The 25268-nt window shown below is 43.7% G+C and overlaps 3 protein-coding genes across 3 annotated transcripts in view; 2 read left to right on the forward strand and 1 right to left on the reverse strand.

The window, feature by feature from the left end:
- The window catches only part of LOC116686263 (collagen alpha-1(XXVIII) chain), a 33661-nt gene extending 32165 nt beyond the window's left edge, over positions 1 to 1496 (forward strand). Inside the window, exon 35 of the mRNA XM_032511236.1 lies at positions 802 to 1496. Coding sequence (XP_032367127.1) covers positions 802 to 974 — 173 coding nt within the window. The 3' untranslated portion in view covers positions 975 to 1496. The remainder of the gene's footprint in view (positions 1 to 801) is intronic.
- Positions 1497 to 4074: 2578 nt separating this feature from the next.
- c1galt1a (core 1 synthase, glycoprotein-N-acetylgalactosamine 3-beta-galactosyltransferase 1a) lies at positions 4075 to 5686 on the reverse strand. The gene is made up of 2 exons (XM_032511237.1): positions 5049 to 5686; positions 4075 to 4240 (listed from the first exon to the last, which is right to left on the reverse strand). Exons 1-2 carry the CDS (start codon positions 5652 to 5654, stop codon positions 4079 to 4081), a joined length of 768 nt encoding a protein of 255 aa, XP_032367128.1. The 5' UTR covers positions 5655 to 5686; the 3' UTR covers positions 4075 to 4078.
- Positions 5687 to 8560: 2874 nt separating this feature from the next.
- On the forward strand, positions 8561 to 24985 carry sdhaf3 (succinate dehydrogenase complex assembly factor 3). The gene is made up of 2 exons (XM_032511239.1): positions 8561 to 8900; positions 23942 to 24985. The coding sequence occupies exons 1-2, from the start codon at positions 8724 to 8726 to the stop codon at positions 24134 to 24136; spliced, it is 372 nt and encodes a 123-aa protein (XP_032367130.1). The 5' UTR covers positions 8561 to 8723; the 3' UTR covers positions 24137 to 24985.
- Positions 24986 to 25268: the final 283 nt, after the last annotated feature.

Here is a 25268-nt window from a genome sequence, read left to right on the forward strand (position 1 = left end):
TCGTCTTGGGTGACGCTGAGCTCTGGACCCAGCGATGCTGGCTCTCAGGAAGGAACTGGTTCTGGTGGAACATTTACACCATGCAAAAGAAAATGCAACACACAATATTAAATGAACTTATCTGTTGACACAATACAGTAACCTGATCTATTTAAATCAGCTGATACATGGTTACACCTCATCATCTCTTACCAGTGGATCTCCGTGTGGACTTCGTCCACAGCAACCCCACCAATCAGCCCCAAGACCTCCCAGTTAGAGAGGAGATCATTGTTTAATAATTTATACTGTTTATTGATCCCCAATGGGGAAATTACAATTTACACTCTATTTTGTTAGTAATCATTAGACACAGGCCTGGAATACACACACGTGCTCAGGACCTATTCATGCACTGATGGAGAGATGTCAGAGTGGGGGGGCTGCCAGCTGGACCAGCGCCCTGAGCAGTTGGGGGGGGGGGTACGGTGCCTTGCTCAAGAGCACGTGGCAGTGCCCAGGAGGTGAAGTGGCATCTCTACCGATCCACACTCCGTACTTTGGTCCGTACAGGGACTTGAACCAGCGACCTTCCGGTTCCCAGCCCAACTCCCTACGGACTATAAACATATTCGTTGTAAATCTTTACAATCATTGTTTTTCTTCAGTGTCCTCTGTTTGAACGTTGTCTCCATCACTACAGGATGCGTCAGCAGGTTATGATCCGCCACATGACAGAGCAGTGAAATGCAGTTGGAATGACGGCAGTGGTTTCTTAAGCATCTAAACAACTCATTTATTGCACCCTTGTTGTCCTTCCAGATCGGGGATGCAGTCAGCCTCTGGACCCCGGTCCCTGTCGGCAGTACGTAGTCCGGTGGTACTACGACCCCGAGGCCAACGCTTGCGCCCAGTTCTGGTACGGAGGTTGTCCGGGCAACGCAAACAACTTTGAGACTGAAGCCAGCTGCAAGACTTCCTGTGTCTACACGTAACAAACTGTGAGTTTGGAGAGAAGGGGGTGTGCAAAGCTAACATGCTCCATCACACTGAGCACCACAGCAGACTGATGGTGCTGTGCTCTCACTCTGGACCAGATGGGGATGAAGAGCAGACTTGGCCCTCCTCAGTGTCTCTCAGGCTACGTTCACACTGCAGGTGTTCCTGCTCATTGTTAAACTGCTGCACATGTACCAACTGATCATTCCGGACAACACTTCAATCTGCTCTGGGATTTAAACCTAAATATATACCTAAAAAATAATACAAGCTGACAGGAGTGTCACAGGACTGGTTCAAATTGTCGTCCCCAAACTCAAATGCTCATGTTTTTGCTTTCTTTTTTGTTGCCTCGTTGTCCTCCATGCAAACACTAAGCCTAATTCCTCTTTACACTGGACTGGACCATATAGCTCGGCTTTTGGGGATCACCTCCCATAATCTAAAATCTGAATCAGCAATAACAAGCAAAATTACTTTTCTCTAGTTTATTAACACATTTAAATGTTAAATCTCTGCACCGGATGCAGTTCAGTGTCCCACACCCCCTGTAATGTAACCCCATCGGTACAGGTCCTATCTCCTGACCAATCAGCTATCCTAACCATAACCACTGGAGGTCAGATGTCTAACCCCAACCAATCGTCTCTCCTAACAACTATACAGTATATACATCCATATACCACGCCTACATAATCAGAACAAGGGGATGCGGAGCCGAGGGGTTATTTCTCCATAACAAAGGGACGGCGGACCACTGGGCTGTGGGACCGAAGGGGTTTTTGGGATTACTGAGAGGTCGGAACAATGGAGCGTCGGAGAAATGGACCGTCCCCACCTGGCAGGACTCACAGGTGTGGACAGACAACATATAGAGCGGGGGTGTCAAACTCAGTTTTACTGTGGGCCCGGTGGAACATGAGAATCACATGTTTATTGACATGCATTGATTTAATTGAAAAAGTCAAGCATCTTGGATTATATTACAGCGTGTCACTTTTTCTGACATTTGTTGCATTTTTCATAAATATTTTAGCTTTTCTTCAATTTTTTTGTGGCTTTCTCCGTCTTTTCTTATATGTTTTTAAAGTTTTTTCCCGACTTTTGGAGCATTTTTGTCAACACAAAGCCCTGCATAAGTCAGAAAAAAGGTTTCTTAGCCATCACAGGGTTTAGCAAATCAAGCAAAACTATAGATTAGGTTTTAAAAAGCAGCTAGCCGCCTCTCAGCAACCGGTTTCACGGCCTGGACTCTGTGCTTCTGGGGGACTGTCTGAGTCTCTAAGGCAGAAAATCTGTCTAATTCTGCTGTAATGTCGCGTTATTACAAAAAAATAGTGTCCTGCTTGTCTTTTTGGTTTGGCGCTCGGCCAGGAGGCCAACAATTATTGTGAACTAAAATGAAAATGTGAACCGGGTCAAAATCTGCGAGGGGCCGGATTTGGCCCCGTGGGCCTTGAGTTTGACACGTGGTAAAGAGTATATATATATATATATATATATTATATATATATTTATATATATATGAATATATATATATATATATATATATATATGTGTGTGTTTGTTTCTGTCTATTACTGTGGCAACTCATTTCTGAATTACCGGTATTAACACTGTGTGTAAATGTCATGTTAATTATATATTGGAGTGAGAAGTATGGCATGACATTATTACTATATAAAAAGAGTCCAGGGGCAGACCATCAGAATTGAGGCTCTTTCACCTGCAATGTGAATATAGTTACTGTTACAGATGGAGTTTATGGACCCACCGGTGTCTATATGTGAAACAGCTTGTATTATATTTTAGGGTATTGCATTCTGGGAGTTGTCTTTTTATATCTTGTTTGTAGGTGTTTCTTTAAGATTTGTCCTTTAAGGGCATCAGAACACCTAAACACACAGCTGTATTCTTAAACTCTTATGGTATTTTTATACGTTGTAGCTTCTTCCGTGTTAATTTCTCGAGCTGTAGTTGTTTTAGTTCTTAACACAAATCTGTTAACCTCTATTATGATGAATGTTGAATGGAAAGAGACACACTTGACTGTAAAATAAATTGTTTTATTGTTTAACACTGTAAACGTGCCAGAAGGAATAGGAAACTTAAAACATGGTAGTTCAACAAAATAAAAGATTTCTTCTTTTTTTTCAAAAAAATGAAATATAATTTCTTTCATTTAGATCTGTGGTTCTCAACCTGGGGATCGGGTCCCCCAAGGTTCCAGATGGTTGTGGAGATAATATATTAAAATAACATGACTAGACTGAGGAATGTTTTTTACATTACTGTGGGAGTTTGGTACGTTCACGGTGTTATATTCACAGCTTCATTCACAGGAAGGGGGGGGGGGGAACAGTCACACATCAAAAATCAAGAGAGACTGGAGCACATTGGACAAGGCTAGGTGCTAAAACTAAAACTAAACTGCCATTAAAGTGCTCTATATATCTGTTTTGTATATATTATAGGTTTACAAAGTGAAAAAGCCCAAGGTCCCCCCCAATGGGACTCACCATCTCCAGACCCTTCTTGTTATGAAAACAGACGTGCGTTACCTGACGGGGTAGCCTCACGCTCCTCCCAATGCCATCCCGTATTAATCATAATAAGGTCCATATCAACCAATCAATGAATATTGCAGCCTTGATGACCAATCAGGAAACGGAAAAATGGGAAAAACACGACTCAGTGACTGTGAGGTCGAGGTGTTCTTGCTAAATCTGCCATGCTGTTGATTGGTTAGAACACACAGGCCATGGGGAACCGGGGGGCTGTTTATTTATAGTCCTGATAGGTTCATGAAGTCCGGTAACCGGTAGTGGATTAGAGTCCTATTGGCTCCGTCAGGGTCACTAAGGGGCGCAGGTGTTCTGGAGACCGGCTGGGCGCTCTGCATCCAGAGTACTGGATCCATGTGTTAGGTGGTGTTACCGTCGGAGGTCACTAACACTCCGCCTACAAAGCCTCGGGAGCGTTACACACCAACACACACACGGTCAAAAGGTTGCAGAAAACTGTGTAAATGTAAAAATGTAACTCTGCTTCACGCAACCTTTTCTTGCGTAACAGGTTTTCTAAATGAGGCCCCAGCATTTTATGTGGACATAGTTGTGTTAAATTCTTCTTCACTATCCGGATTAAATCTGTATTTGTATCCATATGGCCGCAGGTGGTACGTCAGGTACTCCAAAACGTACTGCTGGACGGCGTAAATGTAGTGAAAGGACACAACAAAGTCTGAGCAGCAGCCTGGACCCTGGAGAGAAAGAGAGAGGAACACTTGAGAGGCGTGCAGGTACGATCCAGACTGCTCCAACCATCCATCTGAGGATCAGAACTCAGGTAGACTGCTACAGGACAACATTCTTACGGGTCACAGATTTTGGTGTAACACCGTAAAAGCCTGTTTTTTACAGGCTTTTACAGTGGAGCAGGAGAAATATTTATTTAGACCTAACTGTATTTAAATGTTTCTTTAGAAGTTATCTGCTGTAGTTATGGCTGATACTGGGGCAGGGCCCTCACAGGGAAGAAGGAAATGAACCGAAAAGATAAAAGGGAGAGTGACGGAGGACGAGCAAAAACCGAGTAAGTCTCGGTTGAGGTTCTAACAGCCTCAGATTAGGGACTGTTCTGTATTTATGGAACGTAGCCTATTGTGGTCTGAAATGTTATAATTGTAAAAGTGTATTATTTTAGTATTATTCATTGTTGAACTATGTTTTTTCACTTGGCATATGTTTTTATGTTACGCTTGTCCTTTTATTTACTCTTATGAATTTGCACATAAAGCATTAATAGAAAGAAATGTAAAGTCATTGCAGGTTTCATCAAATACACAAGACATTAACATCAGGGAGACAACATTGCATCACTCACTAATTTAACCGTGACTTAATTTAGAAAATAATTCACAATTACGCATTCTGACCGATTACGCACTTAAATTGGGGGGTGCAGAATCGTCCGATGTGACATCTTGAGACGCTGAGCTCGTACTGTGGGATTTCTTAAGACCAGTCTAAAGAGATTCTCATCAGGAACTTGTGTATTGTGTTGCATACCTCTACTGGAGTATAATGGTCGTAAATCAGATACCAAGGCCGTGGTCTCGGGGGCGTCCGGACCAGGTAACGGTCTGGAGGATAAGGATGAAACGTTTGTCTCCCCCTCACGTCTCTGGAGTCGGCGGGCTTCACCTCCATCGTCTCCATACATTTGCCCAGAGCCAGGTCCTCGATGGGGGAGAAGTGGGTACATGCCCCAGTATTAAACCCTGTGACAAACCTCCTGAGTGCCTCCTTACTGAGGACATACCCTGCTCCCCCACTCATGTAGCCTTGCCTGATGAAGGGGGTAAACCTCCTGCCCAGGTATAACGGCTGTTCTGGATCATACTTGGACAAGATGTAGCGTAGGTTCTCCATGACCACGAAGGTGTCATCGTCCGCCTTCAGGAACCAGTCTGCTTGGTCCAGGTGGTGCTGGTGGACGTACTGAAAGGCCCGGATGGTCTTCCAGTACAGATTGTCCCTCCCCTCGCTCACGTTCAGCGCCACAGTGGGGAAGTCAGTCTTCACAGAGCTCATGTACAGCACCTGGTTGCAACGCTTGGCCCATGTTTCCCTGATGTGCTTGGTGCGGGACTCCAAGTTCTTGGGGCCCGTCATGATCCAGCACAGGACCCGTGTTGTGTCAGGGGGGTTATTGTTCTTGACTGGAAACATGTCAGAACAAAGTATCAGGAATGTGCTGCATGGACATTATAGTCCTGTGTGTTTAAGAGCTAAGGATTCTCAGTACAGAACACCTGGACTAGTCCAAAGGGACTTCATAAGGAGGACAGTTCACAAGTGTGAATCACCACATTCCCTCTAAACATGCTCTGTTTTATAATTATTACACATATGAAGAAGCAAAACCCTCAACCCAATGTTACAACCTACCCCGAGCACAAAGAAGACGGACGGAGGAGTCCCTCTCTACGCATACACACACAAATATCAAGTTAAAAAAAAGAAGTCATTTAATTGTTGAATACTAGTTTTTTATCAAGCTTTTGTAATCATCCTAATTTTATGATATTACAGGTGCATAGGTCAGTAAGAGCCTACAGCTCATTTTTACCACATTCATAAAATGAAACTGAAAACCTCGACTCTGTGGGGGCCAAACTTTAAAAAAGATTCTTTGTTAGGGTGACATTTTTAGATTTAGCTCTTACAAAAACACCCCTCAATGACTCCATATGTATTCTGTATTATGATAATTTTCAGGCGGGAAAATGTCCCGGGATGTAATGCTATGTGCTACGGCCCGTACTGTTCACATGTCAGGAGACAAATAAACGAGAAGAGAGAAATTTGCTCCCCTCCTCCTAAAATAATATAAAAAAAGCTTTGCAACTGTTCAAAAGATGTTTTATATAATGTATAAACACAACATGTAGATTTATTTTATGACAATTTAACATGTATTTAACAATATTTTATACATGCTGTATGTTATGCATTGATTTGCCCTTTTAGGGAAATTGTTTTTAAGAGACAATGTCGACACCAAGAACTACTGCTTTAAAGACAAGACATCAGCCATCAAATGTGCAAATTATAAATAAAAACCCAATGGAATAAAGCCTGGAGACGAAGCGGACCTGTGTGTGCGTGCTGTGAACCGTGCTGGACCTCCTGCTCCACAGCCCTCATGAAGGAGGACACTTGTTGTGTTGAAGGGTTTGGGTCCAACACGAAGCGAAGGGAAAGAAATCCCATCATCAGTCCCGTGATGAAGAATAAATGAGACGTGGTGCTCCTCATCCTCCTGATTTACCTGTCAGACACATGAGGAACTAGTCAAATGGTGCAGCTCATTCCCCACCTGCAAGATGTAGCCTCGAATAAAATAGGACAGCTGAAGCTAAACTGATAACTTACTGCAATAGAACCGTAAAAATATATTTAATCAAATAACTTAAGGGCAGAAAATACTTACGATATTTTGGTAATATATATTGAGTTATTTCACCTGTCCGCTGAGGAGCCCCGAGCCTTCAGACAAGAGATGCAGAGTGCACACATCCAGTCCCACAGCTGTCCCCTGGATGTCTGATTTATGACAGGTGGAGCTAAAATAAACACATCCTGACGTCATTAAGACATCAGAGGAACTTTTACATTGACCCCACTTTTATGAGAATGTTTTATTCCTTTATTGAATCTGTTTCAACCTGGTTTGGTTCTCTGTCCATAAAGAACCACTAGAGACATGAAGCATGACTCCCCCCCTCTGTCCCACACCGACTCCAACAGAGAAGGCCCGATCCATTGCAGCTGACCCTCCACCCAGCCTGACGTGGTCATACTCAGATTCTAGTCAGAACACGAGTCTGATTCTGCTCCATTGGGCTGGGATTAATGGGCGTGTTTTACCCCAACCAGAAAAGAAAATGACTGCTCCCAAATGGATGGCCCCCCCAACCATGTTTGAGCATGTGACACATGTTGCACCTTTGCCAACTCGCGTAGGAAGGACGGGAGAAACATCTTTCTGATCGACACGTGCCTCGATGTTTCAGAATCTGTGGGTATTTCATGTTTGTGTGTATTGTTGTGTGTCTTGACCTTATGTCTGTCTGCTGGCTGTACAAACAATTGCCCCTCTGGGACGATAAAGTTACCTTGACCCTACCTACTGATAAGGGACTGTGTGGTTTTTATGGAACGGACCACCAGAGGAAATCAAGGGAGGATCGTGTCTTTTTAGTCTTTGTTGAGGGGTGGATCACTATCATGAAAACAGTGGTGTGTTTGGGTGAATGAAGGTTTGTTTGCCCTTCAGACACAGTCGGGGCCTCCGCTCTCACCCGCTGCGTCCCCTGTATGTCTCCTTTATGTGTCCTTTATGTCTCCTTTATGTCCCCTTTATGACAGGCGGAGCTAGAACACACCCATCCTGAGACCATCAAGGGGAAAGGGTGTAATACTACCAGCATGGGACTGTAGTACATGGTGCTAATGTTGGACCCTGATATAAGATACAGTATAAGGGTCAATGTAATAGTAGAGAAAGTAATAATATGTAAAAAGGTCATTTATGCAAAATGCGTGGCAAAAATACTAGGGTGTTATGAAACAAGAAGGCTTTACTTAATCTGGACTTTATGCAGCCTCGTGTATTTCAGCATTCTTGTATTGTATTGAATGTGAAACTGTATGTTGTATTGCTTATGATTTCTTGGACAGGTCGCCGTTGCAAATGAGAACCTATTCTACCTGGTTAAATTAAAAAAATACAAATTCAAAATTTTAAATTCTGGAAGGAGTAAACCTTACCCATTTTAGGGTTAAAAAAACCTTGATACTACTGTAGTCAAACAGAATCTGTTGACCTGTGTGAGAAACGAAGTAAAAAAATTATATTTGTGGGAGGGCATCTGGGAAAATGTATAGATACTTCATTAACTCCAGAGAAAATAGAAAGTGTTTGTGTTGAATGTTTTTTCGTTAATAAATCTCGAGTGTATACTGCTTCCGGCCGGTAGGTGGCGGGCATGCGCCCTTTGGCTCGTTTGAACCAGAAGAAGAAGGTTCCTTTCCGGGATAAACAAGGACATGTTTTGAGTAACTATCCTTGGGAATGTCTTGCTGTCTCTGTCCTTTAACGCCGTTATGTCTGTCCGCTGTTAACAGTTGAATCAAACAGTCCCTGGTAGGCCCCGTTAGTCTGCGGTCCTCGACGTTATGGCGGCTTCCGCTCATGTCTCCAAAGTCCGGTCATTGTACAAGAGGATTCTGGTCCTGCACCGGTTCCTGCCCATCGATTTGAGAGCCCTCGGGGACCAGTATGTGAAGGACGAGTTCAGGAGAAACAAAGGGGCGTCGTCCGAGGAGGTGAAGTGCTTCATGACAGAGTGGGAGGTAAACCGTTTCATACTTAGAAGTCGCACCAACCAAACCCCATTCATAAATCTCTCCATTTAACCCTCATGTTGCCCTCATGTTGCCTTCATGTTGTCCTCATGTTGCCCTCATGTTGCCCTCATGTTGTCCTCATGTTGCCTTCATGTTGTCCTTATGTTGCCCTCATGTTGCCTTCATGTTGCCTTCATGTTGTCCTCATGTTGCCCTCATGTTGTCCTCATGTTGCCTTCATGTTGTCCTCATGTTGCCTTCATGTTGCCCTCATGTTGTCCTCATGTTGCCTTCATGTTGTCCTCATGTTGCCTTCATGTTGTCCTTATGTTGTCCTCATGTTGCCTTCATGTTGTCCTCATGTTGCCTTCATGTTGTCCTCATGTTGCCTTCATGTTGTCCTCATGTTGTCCTCATGTTGCCTTCATGTTGTCCTCATGTTGCCTTCATGTTGTCCTCATGTTGTCCTCATGTTGCCTTCATGTTGTCCTCATGTTGTCCTCATGTTGCCTTCATGTTGTCCTCATGTTGTCCTCATGTTGTCCTCATGTTGCCTTCATGTTGTCCTCATGTTGCCTTCATGTTGCCTTCATGTTGTCCTCATGTTGCCTTCATGTTGCCCTCATGTTGCCCTCATGTTGCCCTCATGTTGCCTTCATGTTGTCCTCATGTTGTCCTCATGTTGTCCTCATGTTGTCCTCATGTTGTCCTCATGTTGCCTTCATGTTGCCTTCATGTTGCCCTCATGTTGCCTTCATGTTGTCCTCATGTTGCCTTCATGTTGTCCTCATGTTGCCTTCATGTTGTCCTCATGCTGTCCTCATGCTGTCCTCATGCTGTCCTAATGTTGCCTTCATGTTGCCCTCATGTTGTCCTCATGTTGTCTTCATGTTGTCCTCATGTTGCCTTCATGTTGTCCTCATGTTGTCCTCATGTTGTCCTCATGTTGTCCTCATGTTGCCTTCATGTTGTTCTCATGTTGTCCTCATGTTGTCCTCATGTTGTCCTCATGTTGTCCTCATGTTGTCCTCATGTTGCTTTCATGTTGCCTTCATGTTGTCCTCATGTTGCCTTCATGTTGCCTTCATGTTGTCCTCATGTTGCCTTCATGTTGCCCTTATGTTGCCCTCATGTTGTCCTCATGTTGCCTTCATGTTGTCCTCATGTTGTCCTCATGTTGTCCTCATGTTGTCCTCATGTTGCCTTCATGTTGTTCTCATGTTGCCTTCATGTTGTCCTCATGTTGTCCTCATGTTGTCCTCATGTTGCCTTCATGTTGTCTTCATGTTGTCCTCATGTTGCCTTCATGTTGTCCTCATGTTGTCCTCATGTTGCCTTCATGTTGTCCTCATGTTGTCCTCATGTTGTCCTCATGTTGTCCTCATGTTGCCTTCATGTTGTCCTCATGTTGTCCTCATGTTGTCTTCATGTTGCCTTCATGTTGTCCTCATGTTGTCCTCATGTTGCCCTCATGTTGCCCTCATGTTGCCCTCATGTTGTCCTCATGTTGTCCTCATGTTGTCCTCATGTTGCCTTCATGTTGTCCTCATGTTGTCCTCATGTTGTCCTCATGTTGCTTTCATGTTGCCTTCATGTTGTCCTCATGTTGCCTTCATGTTGTCCTCATGTTGTCCTCATGCTGTCCTCATGTTGCCTTCATGTTGTCCTCATGTTGTCCTCATGTTGCCTTCATGTTGCCTTCATGTTGCCTTCATGTTGTCCTCATGTTGTCCTCATGTTGCCCTCATGTTTCCTTCATGTTGTCCTCATGTTGCCTTCATGTTGTCCTCATGTTGTCCCCATGTTGCCTTGATGTTGTCCCCATGTTGTCCCCATGTTGTCCCCATGTTGTCCTCATGTTGCCTTGATGTTGTCCTTATGTTGTCCCCATGTTGTCTCCATGTTTTCTTCATGTTGACCTCATGTTGCCCTTTTGTTGCCTTGATGTTGTCCTCATGTTGTCCTCATGTTGTCCCCATGTTGCCTTGATGTTGTCCTCATGTTGTCCCCATGTTGCCTTGATGTTGTCCTCATGTTGTCCTATATCAATGTTCTTTTTAATTACCCAAAATATAAAAAAGTAAAAAGAATTACATTTGGACAGGAAGGCAACACAAGGGTTAAATTTTACATGATTGTTGATAGGCTCACTGTTCTACTCTATACTCAGACCCACATATTCATCTTTTTTTACAATGAACTTACTAAACGCCACCTCTTACTTACAGCACAATGTAATAATTCATTAGTTATCATTAGCCTCGTTATTCCCTGGTCATAGCCAACATGGTGGACAGAGGTATTCAAGTGTCTCCTGTGGATTTCTATCCCAAATTAGCCACACCTACCATTCATTAAATGTATCTAGTCGTTTTTTTACGAGTTAATATTTTTTACTTTGATTAAGAAGGATGCATTATATTGGTAGATTTCAAAGGATGTTTGTTCTCAGTGGGTGTTCAAGTAACCCACTTCAATACTAGCATGGTCCTCCCAAACTCTGGTCCCTTTCATTAGAACAGAGTCTGGCTTTCACTCCCGGATGTGAGTCGAGACCAGATGTGTGCCGAGTGCAGATGTGTGCCGAGTGCAGATGTGTGCCGAGACCAGATGTGAGCCGAGACCAGATGTGAGCCGAGTGCAGATGTGAGCCGAGTGCAGATGTGAGTTGAGACCAGATGTGTGCTGAGTGCAGATGTGAGCCGAGACCAGATGTGAGCCGAGTGCAGATGTGAGTCGAGACCAGATGTGAGCCGAGTGCAGATGTGAGTTGAGACCAGATGTGTGCTGAGTGCAGATGTGAGCCGAGTGCAGATGTGTGCCGAGTGCAGATGTGTGCCAAGTGCAGATGTGAGCCGAGACCAGATGTGAGCCGAGTGCAGATGTGAGCCGAGTGCAGATGTGAGCCGAGTGCAGATGTGAGCCGAGTGCAGATGTGAGCCGAGTGCAGATGTGAGCCGAGTGCAGATGTGAGCCGAGTGCAGATGTGAGCCGAGTGCAGATGTGAGCCGAGTGCAGATGTGAGTCGAGAGCAGATGTGAGCTGAGTGCAGATGTGAGCTGAGTGCAGATGTGAGCTGAGTGCAGATGTGAGTCATGCATGCTCAGATTTAAACAGTTTACGGCATAACGTGTCATACTGAAATTAGTGAAAACCATGAAATAATAAAGTTTTCTCATTTCAAACAACAGAAGATGGAAATCCTTTTAGAAACATTGTAGCTATCTATGGTTGTTTGATGCTAACGTTAGCTCTAAACTCCATTCCACTGACAGCCTTTGTTGTGTTTGATGCTAACTTGTAGCCAGCAGTGAACCAACTTGGTTAAGTAGGTCCATTTTTACTGGGTTGACATTCCAGAAGTCTCTCGTTAACATCTTGGAGGCTACTTGTTGCAAAGTGGTGCAAAGTGTTGACTTCCTTGAAGGCGGGTCCTCTGTTAAAGTTTAGAACTACTGGATCTGCTCCGAGCCACTCTGGATCTGCCCTCACCAGTCGCTACCTTTTGGTCGTGACATCGGCTCAGCATCACCAGCATTCCCCTTAAGGCCTCTGTACAGGCTCCGGTCCCGACCTGGCGCGCGCCAGTGAGATCTACGTCATTTTGACGTCACGTTGGCGCGCGCCAGGTCGGGATTTAAAGTGCCCCACCTCCTCTTCTTGAGTCTGAGGGGAACCAGATGCCAGGACTCAGAGTGACTGCAGGTCTCTCTGGTAAACGTCCTGGGTTAACATCACTTCTTCTATGGTGAATGAAAGGCTCGATCCGAACAAGTAGCTCATCCAATCGTTGTGCAGACATTCTGAAGTATTCAAAGTGCTTTTCTTTGCCATTGTTTACCTTTTTCTTCTTCTTTTAGTCCGTAGAAATAGCAAAGTCGGTAGCCTTTCCTCAGTAGCTCCGCCTCTTACCAGATTACATATCAGGCCTAGGGAATAATCAGCTAATTGCGGCCCTGTTAAAAAGCATTCATATATTAATCAAATATGGGTGCTACATGCTGTTTCAAAGCCCTGTGTACACTGTTGGGGATAGTTCTAAAAGTTCTGGTGGATAAATGATAAATCATTGATTTCTTGGGCCTAAAAGTGGTCAAATTGTAAAATATTGAGTCTGAATCAGCCTATAAAATAGGCACCTTAAGGGTGTCCATTGTAGAGTGTAAGGTCCACCTGAGGTGCCCCCACATTTCACTGAAAATGACTGGGGACATGAACTTGTTGTCAGTGATGGCTGCTGAATATGTTTACCATATTTCATCTCTAACTGGGACAATGAGGAACCGATTGGTGGGATTACTGTGGACGAAGTAGACACACACAGTATTGGCAATTTGGTTACGGCACCCAATGGTAACTTTTTATTTCAGTACTTTCACTCTGTAGTACTTTTTTTTTTTTTTTTCAGTTGTAAAAATAATTCCAAACCTATTTACATGGATGGATGGATGGATGGATGGATGGATGGATGGATGGATGGATGGATGGATGGATGGATGGATGGATGGATGGATGGATGGATGGATGGATGGATAGATGGATAGATAGATAGATAGATAGATAGATAGATAGATAGATAGATAGATAGATAGATAGATAGATAGATAGATAGATAGATAGATAGATAGATAGATAGATAGATAGATAGATACTTTATTGATCTCCAAGGGGAAATTCAGGGTCCCAGGATCTTAAAGACATCACACACAACATACACATACATCATAAACAGCATGATAAAATGACAAATAAACATGAAAAATATGGACAATAAAAGAAAAGATACTAAAAAAAGCCACATGGCTGTACTAAGGATGTTTAAGCATGAGACACTGGACAGGGACAGGGGCAGGGACAGGGACTGACCCCTTGAGTCAGTCTGCATAGTAAGGTATGGTGCTCTATGAGAGTGTGTGTCATAATATGTGTGTTGTGCAAATAAGTCCAATAATGCAAGGATAAAGCCTAAAGACCAGCATTAAATATGGACATCGTGAGAGAATAATGTAGACATATTGTAGTAATATAAAAACTGCAAGGATGAAGTTTAAAAAAGTCCAAATTAAATATGGGCATTATAAAGGAATAAAGTAGACCGCAGGATAGACACAAAGGGATGGATGCTTCACTTGTCATGATGTAGTCTTTGGCGACTTATTCATAGACAGTAATAAACAGTATGAATTATTATAGCCGTGTTATGTCAGCCCTTCACCACATGAGGGCAGAGCAGCTTCACTAACCAGTGAGTCACACCACGGGACTGGAACGCATATTAATAGTTAGGTTATAGTTTTCACCTACAGCGTAAATCTGCTTACTGCTCAACATGTGTTATTGTTGGTAGTTTATTATTATTATTATTACTATTACTATTATCTTCAGACAGTTAGGAAAGGTCTGTAGGGAAGTAACTTTCACTGTCCGCTTTAGGAATGTTTAATATTAAATATATCAGAGATAATCAGATCTTCTTGGCCAATATTACCTTGTTATGTAAACAGTGAAATAATGAGTTGTCATGTTAGAATGCTTTTAAGTAAAAAGTACCGGTAACAAACTTTTTGGGGTCATTTCTAAATGAAAACATCAACCTGGTGCATTCAAATAAATAGTTGAGGGTTGCTGCTTGCCTGTCCAATTTACAGCATATGTTCTCATAAGCATAAGAATGCAAAATTGGTATTGTAACTTAAATGTCCCTAACGTATTGGATATTGATTCCAACATGTAATCAAATCGGGACCTGGTGAATCAGAGTCAAATAGTTTCAGAAAGTCCTTGGTACTCCCAGTCCTGGTATGTTGAAAAGAAATTGGCGTCTGCGGCAGGGTTGTGCGGCGGTGTGAGTGTCATCAAACGGCCCGTGTGTGTGACTTCCTGTTGTGTTCTTTAACCCCCCCCCCCCCCCAATGCACAAGTAGACGTTATGTTTCAGTTACTGTTTTCCGTCAGATTGTGGCTTGGTAGCGTTGCATTTCCCCCCCGAGTCATTTCCTGGTTCTCCTGCTCCATGAACAACATGAACTTCTCCTGCTGCCGATGTCCCACCGTGGTCAGAAAGACCAGGGGAGACTCTTTGTTTCTCTCACTAGGACTCTAGAGTCTGAACTCGCTCCGGAGCTAATCGCTGTCACTCGCTCCAACACCCACCCCCCACGCACACAACATGCCGGACCTGCTATTCTCTTAAAGAGATGGATGCACACACCAATTATAAACTTCAGACCACTCACGTAGCTTAGGACAAGAGCTCTGTGTGGAGCCTTGACAGAAGCATCAATCACGCTTTATGGCCCAGAGCCTGACTCTAGCATCAGACAACCTACCTGGGTTCATGTGGTGATGGGGGATCAGTATATTTGCGACTCCTCCTCCAGTTCCCAGAATAATCATGAGACTATGCCAGGTCCTTTCTGTATGTCACTATGGGTGAGAGCCAATGTTTTCCAGCACAATTATGCACCGCTGGGGACGGTAAAGCACCCATCTGCAGCCAATCTGCCTAATGAAGTAGATGGTGATTGCAGCTGGAATCCCTTTGTCAGTGCAGTAGCTGTGAAGCCACCGGGGAGGAGGTAGGCTCTTTCATTATGCCTCACTGTATCAGTATGCAGAGTCCATTTGCTTTGGTCCCAGTCGGGATGACTTGGCGTTTCATTATATACGCACTCTTTTGGCTGTGTTTTTTTAAATGGAAAAAATCCTAGGCAAAACTTAGTGTGACTAAAACCTCTGTGTGACACTCATGTCTGGATTTGGTTGGGCATGTACAGAGAAATGACACTAAGGTCTCTGCCTAATTGCTGGATAAACTTAGCCAAACCAAAACAACAAAAAGCCAAAGTTGTCCATGATAAATCGGTGAGTCAAACACCTGAGCTGGACTGCTGGCCCCGTGTGGACAGATACTCTCATGGCGCGAGTTTTAATAGCTTATTATTTTAATTTTAGGTTCGCTGTATTGGCCAAATGGGGAACACCAGTGAAACCTAAATGATGTATGGCGTTCATATTCAGAGCATTGTAAGGGGGGGCAGCTCAGGTCTCGAAGGTAACTTTTCCCAGAGCGTGTGTGTGCTCCTAAATTAAAAAAAAAATGTATTGTAGCTGTATTTATTTATGTATGTAATTATTCATACTTAAAACTGCTTTAAACAGTATATGGTTTAAGATTAATGTATTGCCATTATACAACACAGGGTTGCACAACAAAATGCAATATATTCCCTTTATGCTACACAAAGAATCTGTGCATTACTGTAGTGCATTTTCATAAATGTGCATGAGGAGGAATGTAAACAACACACATACACACATATAGTGCGTGGCACTATCTTTGTGGGGACCCATCATTGATCATCAATCATCAATGCATTCCCTTGCCCCTATCCCTCACCTTAACCATAACCTAATTCTAACCCTAATCCTAAAACCAGGTCTTAACCCTCAAACAGCCCTTAAAAGTTGTGGGGTCCAACATTTTGACCCCACAAAGCTGTTGAGACCCCACAAGTATACTGAACTCCCGGTTTGTGGACCCCATGAATATGGTTAAACAAGAACACACACACAGGAACGGATCGATCCAGCTGATTCTGTGTTTGTTTGGAACAAAAACCCAAGTCTCCAAACAAGTTGTGGTTAGACGATAAGATGAATGAATCTCACAATCAGCTCCCCACAACATTTCTTCTTTTCCACATTTTCCACGTTTAACATTATAGCAATGGACATGGTGATTTTCTGTTCTTGCTGAACTAAAAAGTATAGGAAACCTGATTTAGAATTGCATTCCATTTCTGTATATGTAAATATACATGTAGGCTATATGTGTACAGTATATTAGGGCTCTCACTCAATTAAATTATTCACGATTAGTCGCTTGATTGGCCATAGTTAACTCGTGAGGAATTGCAAATTAATCACATATTGTTTATCTGTGTGAAAACTAAGTGATAAGATATAGTTTTTTAACTGTCTGATGTTACGGGAGTTTTTGTAAAAAATCGCAATAAAAGTTGCGATGTTTTTTGTGTGTTTGTTGCGGGAGACAAAGAAAGTTGCAAAAAAGTTTAAAAATTATTGCATAAATTAAATATCAACATGTCTGTCAGTTGGTTGTTGAGGTGTGTGTGTGTGTGTGTGTGTGTGTGTGTGTGTGTGTGTGTGTTGTGTGTGTGTGTGTGTGTGTGTGTGTGTGTGTGTGTGTGTGTGTGTGTGTGTGTGTGTGTGTGTGTGTGTGTGTGTGTGTGTGTGTGTGTGTGGTAAATGTGAGATGTTCGAGTCAACACGCGTCTCGTCAGAAAAAGGCTCTCAGAGTCACATGCTCCACAGAGTCTGGCACATGGACTGCTGGGATTGGTTGAAGTCAAGGGGAACTCTGGTTATTGGTCAAATTTGCAAAAATGTTGTGATTGGTTGAATTGGCGTTAAAATCCTGGAGGGACTCATTAATACACATGAAAATCTAATTCCCATACATACCAGTTTGCACCATTTGCTGTATTTGACAGTTATTAAGAACACAGCAAAGTGCATTATGTAATGAATATAGCAGAGCTCTACCAAAACAAACTCTCACCTAACTGTCATTCCCCCCCGTCCATTCTTTCGAAAGCAGGCTGTATCTCGGCGTCCTCGGAAAAATACCAAGGAGTGGGAACAGACGACGGGCAGGACTCCAAATGAGATTATGACACTGAGTGTTCACTGTGTAATCCATTTATTTCAGATGCACCCATGGGAGTTTGAAAACTCCCATGGGTGCCTCTGAAATAAATGGATCAAAATAAATAAATGTGCTCTGTTGGGCAAGCAAGCTTTCCCCAAAGAGAAATGTGTTTGTAGGGAACAAAGGAAAAGATGAGGGAGTATTAAAATGCAGTGAAGAGATGTCGAGATGTTAGCAGTAAAACACCTGTAGAGGATGTGATGGCCAAAGCCCAAATGGATAAAAAGCTTAAATTCGCCATATGGAACACTGATCATCAGCTGAGTCATTTAACAGTTTATTGTTATGAGAGGTATACATATTTAATTTACCCAGTTAGATCTTGCCTTTGGTACTCCGAAGCTCAAACTGTCCATACAGAGGATGAAGAGGACACCCTAAAATCGTTGCTAGGTAACATTGTTTCAAAAGACATTGAGTACGTTTGGGGGGGGCAGTAGCTCAGTCCGCCGGGATGTGGGTTAGGAACCGGAGGGTTGCTGGTTCAAGTCCCCTTACGGAGTGTGGATCAGTAGCTGGAGAGATGCCACTTCACCTCCTGGGCACTGCCAGCTGCCCTTGAGCAAGGCACCGTACCCCCCCAACTGCTCAGGGTGCTGGTCCAGCTGGCAGCCCCCCCCACTCTGACATCTCTCCATTAGTGCATGAATAGGTCCTGAGCATGTGTGTGTGTGTGTGTGTGTGTGTGTGTGTGTGTGTGTGTGTTCCAGGCCTGTGTGTGTAGTGATTACTACCAAACAGAGTGTAAATTGTAATTTCCTCACTGGGGATCAATGAACAGTATATATTATTATTATTTACATGCACACTGTTAATACGAATATGACAGTTTTCCAGTCATGTATGCAGCATATTCTGGTTGGATATTCAGAATAAGGCCTTGTTCTGAACATAGCATTTTGAGATCAGGACATGTGGGATATTCCGGTATTATTCAGGTTTTAGAGGCATTCTTTAGATATGTATACAGTGCGTTCAGAATAGAATATGCATCTCAAACTGGGTTTTTATTCAGCTCTGTACATTGCTATGGTTACTGTACACAATTCAACCAGCCGACAGTTTAATATAAGAAGGAGAAACACAGCTACTTTTAAACATTATTAAAGACTTGGATATCAGCAGGTTACATCGCTATGCCGACTTGGTTTGAAAGAGGGACGCTGTGTTCCACCTCTGGAACTCAATCTTACTTTGCACCCTACAAACGGGAATATTACTGGAATATTCCCTTTCATTACCCGTGTGAACAGCTTAGTCGGAATATCGTCTTTTTCGGAATAAGGCCGAAAATCCGAATATTGTGTGCATGTAAAAGTAGTCAGTGAGAATTTGTGTTAATTAATCATGATTTTAATATTGACCAACAAATTTGTGATCACGATTTTTCCATAAACAGTCCTACCTACAAGTAACATCTAAAATAGTATTAGGCCGTTTAGGCCAAAGTAGTAAAAGTAAAGTTTTAAAAGAGTACATTCTGTCACGGTTTAGATTTGTATTAATGTGCAATCAGAGGCGTTATCATGATTCCCAAAATAAACTTTGATTTCAGAAGGTGAACAACTCAAGTAAAGTGCCCTCTTCCTACACAACAGTGTAACGGTCGTGTCGCTCTGTTGCAAAGGCTATTCACTTCCTGTTTTTTTGAGGTAGCAGTACGTAACATTCTAATAAACGGAACAAAAAGAAATCAGAGAGGACAAGTCCGTTGCAAAGGCTTAGGTTGTTTAAAAAAAAAATACACATTCTTGAAATCTCTGAAGTAAATTGCAGTGTGATTAAATACACCAAACAATCAACCAAAGATGAAATAATATGTTGGAATCCTTGTTTTTTGGATATTATTTTTTTGCCTTTTATTAATAAGATAGTACAGATAGACGGGAAGGATCCATCTCACTGTCTGCATGGGGTGTGGACACTTCCCCATCTATCACCTTTTTGGGGATGGGGCAGCAGATGTGGGGTCCGCCGCTGCAGTTACCCCACCCGAGGGCTTCTTTGTTGCGTGTGTTCAGCCTCGGGGCTCGGGGGTGTGGTGAACACGCTGTATGATTCCTCCTGCCTCGCTGTCAGCGTGCTGAGTTTTAAATCATCAGTGGTGGGATCCTCCTCGTTGGCAGGGAGCTAGTCGAGAATGGCCGTCTTCATTGTTTTCGTTGGTCGTCGTCGACATGTTGAGGCGTGACGCGTTACTGCGAGCAGTCAAGAAGGTCATATTTCAGTAGCGGTGGGAGTGGTCTTTGTTCACTAGAATGATCACATGTGTCGGGTTGACAAGACCATGTATGGTGGAGTTACTGTGACAACTATTTGGTTCTGCCCGAAGGCTTGCTCCAACCTAAGTCAAATTCCTCGTATGTGTCTTCATACCTGGCGAATAAAGCTGATTCTGATTCTGAAGGCGATGAAAGAGCAGAGTAAAAAAAAACACAAAAGCAAAGTTTAAACACTGCGGGGAAGAAAAGCCATGACTTTGAGGTGCTTTCCCGCCACCACGTGGTCGGAAGTGGTCTCATTAAATCCACCCGGGAGCGGTTGCTGAGTACAGTACGGCACCTAGTGGTAAAGGTTGGCATACCGGTCCGTTCTTTAGCATAATACAGAACCGGTTTTAAGATGTAACACTAGCACGAGCCTACAGGCAGAGCCCTGTTAAAGCTGTAGTGAGTAGTTTCTGTCGCCCCCATGAGGAATTCAAAGTAATAACAAGGACACCGCCGGCTTATCCACATGATACAAGCCTTCTGTGATCACAGACCACCCCCACCACTCCTCCACACAGATGCTAGTTGCCAAGGAGGACACAGAATTAAAAAAACATAGACTCCTCAGAAGAGGTCCTTATCTTCACTCGAGTTTCTGCCGGACGACAATCTCCTGAACATAGCCGGACTGAGACATCCAGAGAGAGTTGTGTGGAGATGATAGGCTTGATTAGCTTGTCATTAATATCAAAAAGTCACGCACTATAGCTTTAATGTTACGAATCCAGATGCAAAAGACTTCTTCAAAAAGTCTTTGAATGCTGAAGTAAGCATGAGCACTGGGTCACGCTGTGGTAGTGTTCCTTTAAGATGCCTCTGGAGGATACTTCCCCTTGGCAAATGGTCAACATAATTACATTATGTGCAGGAGAAAAAACCCATCTCTGAGATAAAATGGATTTATTGCTTAACATTGACGTGCACAAAACCCCGAGATGCGTTCAGAATGGACAAACATCAGACAGTCGCTGTGCGCCCATGTCCAAGTGCTGGACAGTTCCTCAGCAGTGAAGCAGACGGAGGTGATTCACACGCACCACTGACAGCACTGACTCACCACACAACTAGACCCTTCACTCTGTAGGATCTGGACAGCTTGGGTCTGAGCAATATCAATACTGTAAATCAAAAAAACCTAACCTTGAGTTTACTATACAGTGAACCTTCATATTTTTAATGTTGTGATGACTAGATAGGAATAAGAAATGTGCAGTTATGTCCTATGGTTGGACCTATGACATCAGTGGTGCTAACCATTGATGTTCGGCTTGACCGCGGTGCCCCGTCCTCCTCTTCCATTGCAGATCTCTTACCGCATCACGCGTGAGACAAGCATGGCTGGTTGTCATAGCAACACGGCGGGAAACTTTCGTGACCTAATGCGACACACACAGAACGTGGAAGATGTGTGTGATTCTTTTGTCAGAAACGCATTTAGTTTCTAAAGAAGCTGGAGGCATCAAAAAATAAAAACCCGTCTGTCGCTAGCGGTGACGACGCAGTGATTAGTGACGATTCTCTCCGACCAATCAGCAGTCTGCAGTTTATCACGTCACCTTTTGGTGTCGCCTCAGCAGCTTGGAGCCTGGACTGAGGTGGTACCAAATAAAGTACCTGTTAGCAGGTACCAGGGACGTTTTATCAGAATGAAAACCGTAGCGGTGACATGTAATCGCCAGGTCATCACCGTCGTCATCACCGTGGTGACGTCGACCTGGAAGAGGCGTCAGCCCTGGCGGGTGTTTGACACACCTGATGAAACAGATTAGTGCAGTGTTGCTTAGTCATGAATTGTTTATATTTTTAGAAAAATACATAAGATTTGAAACCATGTTTTATGGGTCTACAATAAAAAATATCAATGCATGAAAACTAGTGCTGTCAAACAATTCAAATATTTAATCATGATCAATCGCATTAATGTCATAGCCTACTGCAGTGTTCAAGACCCCCCCCCCAGCATATAGCCTACTGTAGTGTTCAAGACCCCCCCTCAGCATATAGCCTAATGTAGTGTTCAAGACCCCCCCCAGCATATAGCCTACTGTAGTGTTCAAGACCCCCCCCAGCATATAGCCTACTGTAGTGTTCAAGACCCCCCCCAGCATATAGCCTACTGTAGTGTTCAAGACCCCCCCTCAGCATATAGCCTAATGTAGTGTTCAAGACCCCCCCCAGCATATAGCCTACTGTAGTGTTCAAGACCCCCCCCCAGCATATAGCCTACTGTAGTGTTCCTAAGAAGACCCCCCCCCCAGCATATAGCCTACTGTAGTGTTCAAGACCCCCCCTCAGCATATAGCCTAATGTAGTGTTCAAGACCCCCCCCCAGCATATAGCCTACTGTAGTGTTCAAGACCCCCCCTCAGCATATAGCCTACTGTAGTGTTCAAGACCCCCCCTCAGCATATAGCCTAATGTAGTGTTCAAGACCCCCCCCAGCATATAGCCTACTGTAGTGTTCAAGACCCCCCCCAGCATATAGCCTACTGTAGTGTTCAAGACCCCCCCCCCCAGCATATAGCCTACTGTAATGTCCAAGACCAACAGCATCAATTTGAGAATTTACCCACCGCTACATTGTACAAATGGTGATTATAGGGAAAAAGAATTCATCACATTCCTACAGAGATGCTAAATACTTATTTTTTTTGTTTGTATCATACTTTATTAATTCCACAAGGGAAACTACATTTTACACTCTGTTGTTAATACACAAAGGCCTGAATTCCACACACATGCTCAGGACCTATACAGTTACTAATGGAGAGATGTCAGAGTGGGGGGGCTGCCCATGGAAAGGTGCTGTGAGCAGTTTGGGGTTTTGTGCTTTGCACAAGAGCACCTTGGCAGTGCCCAGGAGGTGAACTACCACCTCTCAAGCTACCAGTCCACCACCAGACTTTGGTCCATATGGGGACTTGAACCAGCGACCCTCCGGTTCCCAACCCAACTCCCTACGGACTGAGCTACTGGGACGTAACTTGCCAGATGTTGAAAAGGTTTTTTTTTTAAATGCCAAAGTGTCCCTGATTTCAGGCTGGGAGTGTCTTGGTCTGAGCTTTACATTCATTCAAAGGAGAACATGGTTGTTATTCTATATTCCTCTTACCATCAACAAAAGCCAAAACCAACGATGTGTTAAACCTGCGGACTTCACTGACCTGTCTGTGGCAGGTTGATTGGTGTCTGCTGACGGAGGCTCAGCATATCAAACGTTACTCCAACAGGAGGAGGTATTAGTTGGGGACTATTTTCAGCAGTGGATTAATCCACATTTGGTGTTGTAGTGAGTGTTTGGGGCAGCATGATGGTGTGTGTGGGATTGAGTCAAAAGAAACTGCTGTGTGTGTGTGTGTGTGTGTGTGTGTGTGTGTGTGTGTGTGTGTGTGTGTGTGTGTGTGGTGTGTGTGTGTGTGTGGTGTGTGTGTGTGTGTGTGTGTGTGTGTGTGTGTGTGTGGTGTGTGTGTGTGGTGTCACAGAGAAATACGCCTTATGAGGCTTTGGAGGAGACATTTACTGTTGATATGACTCAGCACATGGGATTTAGTTACAAAAAAAGAATATCTTGTCTTCCAACAGGTGTGGACTAAACCCTCTTATTGTTGTGATAATTTATTACATAACCATTAGGACGGGTATCACCAGTGATTTCCCGATTTACAGGGTCCTGATTCAGTTAACTTTGTACTTGTCTCTTCTGTTGTCAGTCTCTTGGTGCATTCAAGTTATTGTATATTGTTTTTTGTTGTTTAACTGCAATTTACTGGGGAAATAAGTAATTATTGTTGAAAGTTTTATTTCAAATTTAAAGTTTTATTAAATCATATCTTAATTCCCCTTTTTGTGCTGATCCAAAAACTGATCTGATGGTGAGTTTTGGGACCCGTTCCACCCCTATCTGGTACCGTGTGTTCCACCTGTCACACTGCGTGATGTGTTTAATGAATGGGAAAGTGGAGTTGGGGTGGAAGACCAGGTGCTAAACAACGCTGCTATTCCTGTCCTGTCCCCTGTCCTGTCCCCCCCCACACCCTTCACAGAAATACAAGGACACCCTGCAGACTCAGGTACTGCAGTCAGCGGGGAGGCCCCTCAGCTCAGTGAAGTTTGGGGCCGACCTGTCGGAGGGGGCCCTCAGCAGCTTCCAGGACGACCAGATAGGCCAGCTGTACGAACTCATGCTGGAATCCACCAAGTCCAGCAGACAGTTTGACATCCAGGAGGACAGCAAGTGAAGCAGCGGGACACAGAACTTTACCAGAATATTACCTGTGAGTGCTTAACCCTTGTGTTGTCTTCCCGTCCACTGGAGGACATCTCTCCATCATTAAATGCCAGAAATCAATGTGTGGTAACCGTGGGGATTCTCTGCACTACTGTATCTCTGCCTTACAACTAAATGAGATTACCTGCGCCCATCTGTGCACCCATGGGCATGCTGGTCTTACAGGAAGGTGTGTTCAGGTGCATTCTGGGAGTATTGTTATCTCGCGGCAGCAGAAAGTGATATAACGCAGGTCAATAACGCAGCATTTCATTGTTATTTTACCGGTTATTTATTAAAATGTGCCCAGCCACGGCCCAGAACACACCTGATTAATGAAGACAGGAAGCACGACCCTTTTGAACCCCGCGTCTGGCGCATTCACCCTTTTGACCGCTGTCAAACTTGCTAAAATGGATCTGGACACGCCCTAAACATATCAAATAATAGCCTACCTCATTTTTAGTTGGAAAATAAATTTTGTCCAGTTACAATTAGTCATGATTGAGTAGAAAATCAGATACTATCAAAGTTTAATCAGGATACTGTTTTTTTTTATCTCAAATGCTATAAAATGTAATAATAAAACATGCTAAATTCAGTGAAAGTAGAGATCTGATAATGTTTTATTTGCGAAGAGTTTTGTATGGAACCATGTTTTATTTTTTGCTTGAAAGAAACCCACATTTCTCAAAATGAAACTTTCAAAACTGGTCGAGTTCGACCTGAAGACAACAGGGGGGTTAAGATGATGGGTCTCAGAGGCCGAGGAGAGGCTTTTAAGGATATGTGGTTGTATTAAAGTGCTGCTGGGTAAAAGCCTTGTGTTCCCGTGCTTGTTTTTTTACCGTGACATAACAGAGGTCCCTCCACAGGTGCATGAAGGTTTCACTGATTCCTTCTCTTAGTCAGCTAGTTCACGGCCGTGAAGAAAAGGCCCCGGGGTGCGTCTGCTCGCCAGAGGCCCCCAGAGCTCCCATCCGCCATGCTCTGAGCCTCGATGATGAGGTCAAAGCTGTTAAAAAGTCAACTCATAGTTGTTGAGAGAGAGGGAGAGAGGCTTTGTTGTCCACGGTGTAAATGTGTTTTCCCAGGGTTTGGGA

This window comes from Etheostoma spectabile, unplaced genomic scaffold, assembly GCF_008692095.1.
Source record: "Etheostoma spectabile isolate EspeVRDwgs_2016 unplaced genomic scaffold, UIUC_Espe_1.0 scaffold340, whole genome shotgun sequence".
In the NCBI taxonomy this organism is placed as follows: Eukaryota; Metazoa; Chordata; class Actinopteri; order Perciformes; family Percidae; genus Etheostoma; species Etheostoma spectabile.

Bases quoted from the DNA above. Each gene is read 5' to 3' on its own strand.
- c1galt1a (XM_032511237.1), bottom strand. From the start codon at position 5,654: ATGACGGGCCCCAAGAACTTGGAGTCCCGCACCAAGCACATCAGGGAA. The intron at 4,241-5,048 runs GTATGCAACACA...CTTTCTCTCCAG, and splicing joins ACCATTATACTCCAGTAGAG to GGTCCAGGCTGCTGCTCAGA.
- sdhaf3 (XM_032511239.1), top strand. From the start codon at position 8,724: ATGGCGGCTTCCGCTCATGTCTCCAAAGTCCGGTCATTGTACAAGAGG. The intron at 8,901-23,941 runs GTAAACCGTTTC...CACCCTTCACAG, and splicing joins GCTTCATGACAGAGTGGGAG to AAATACAAGGACACCCTGCA.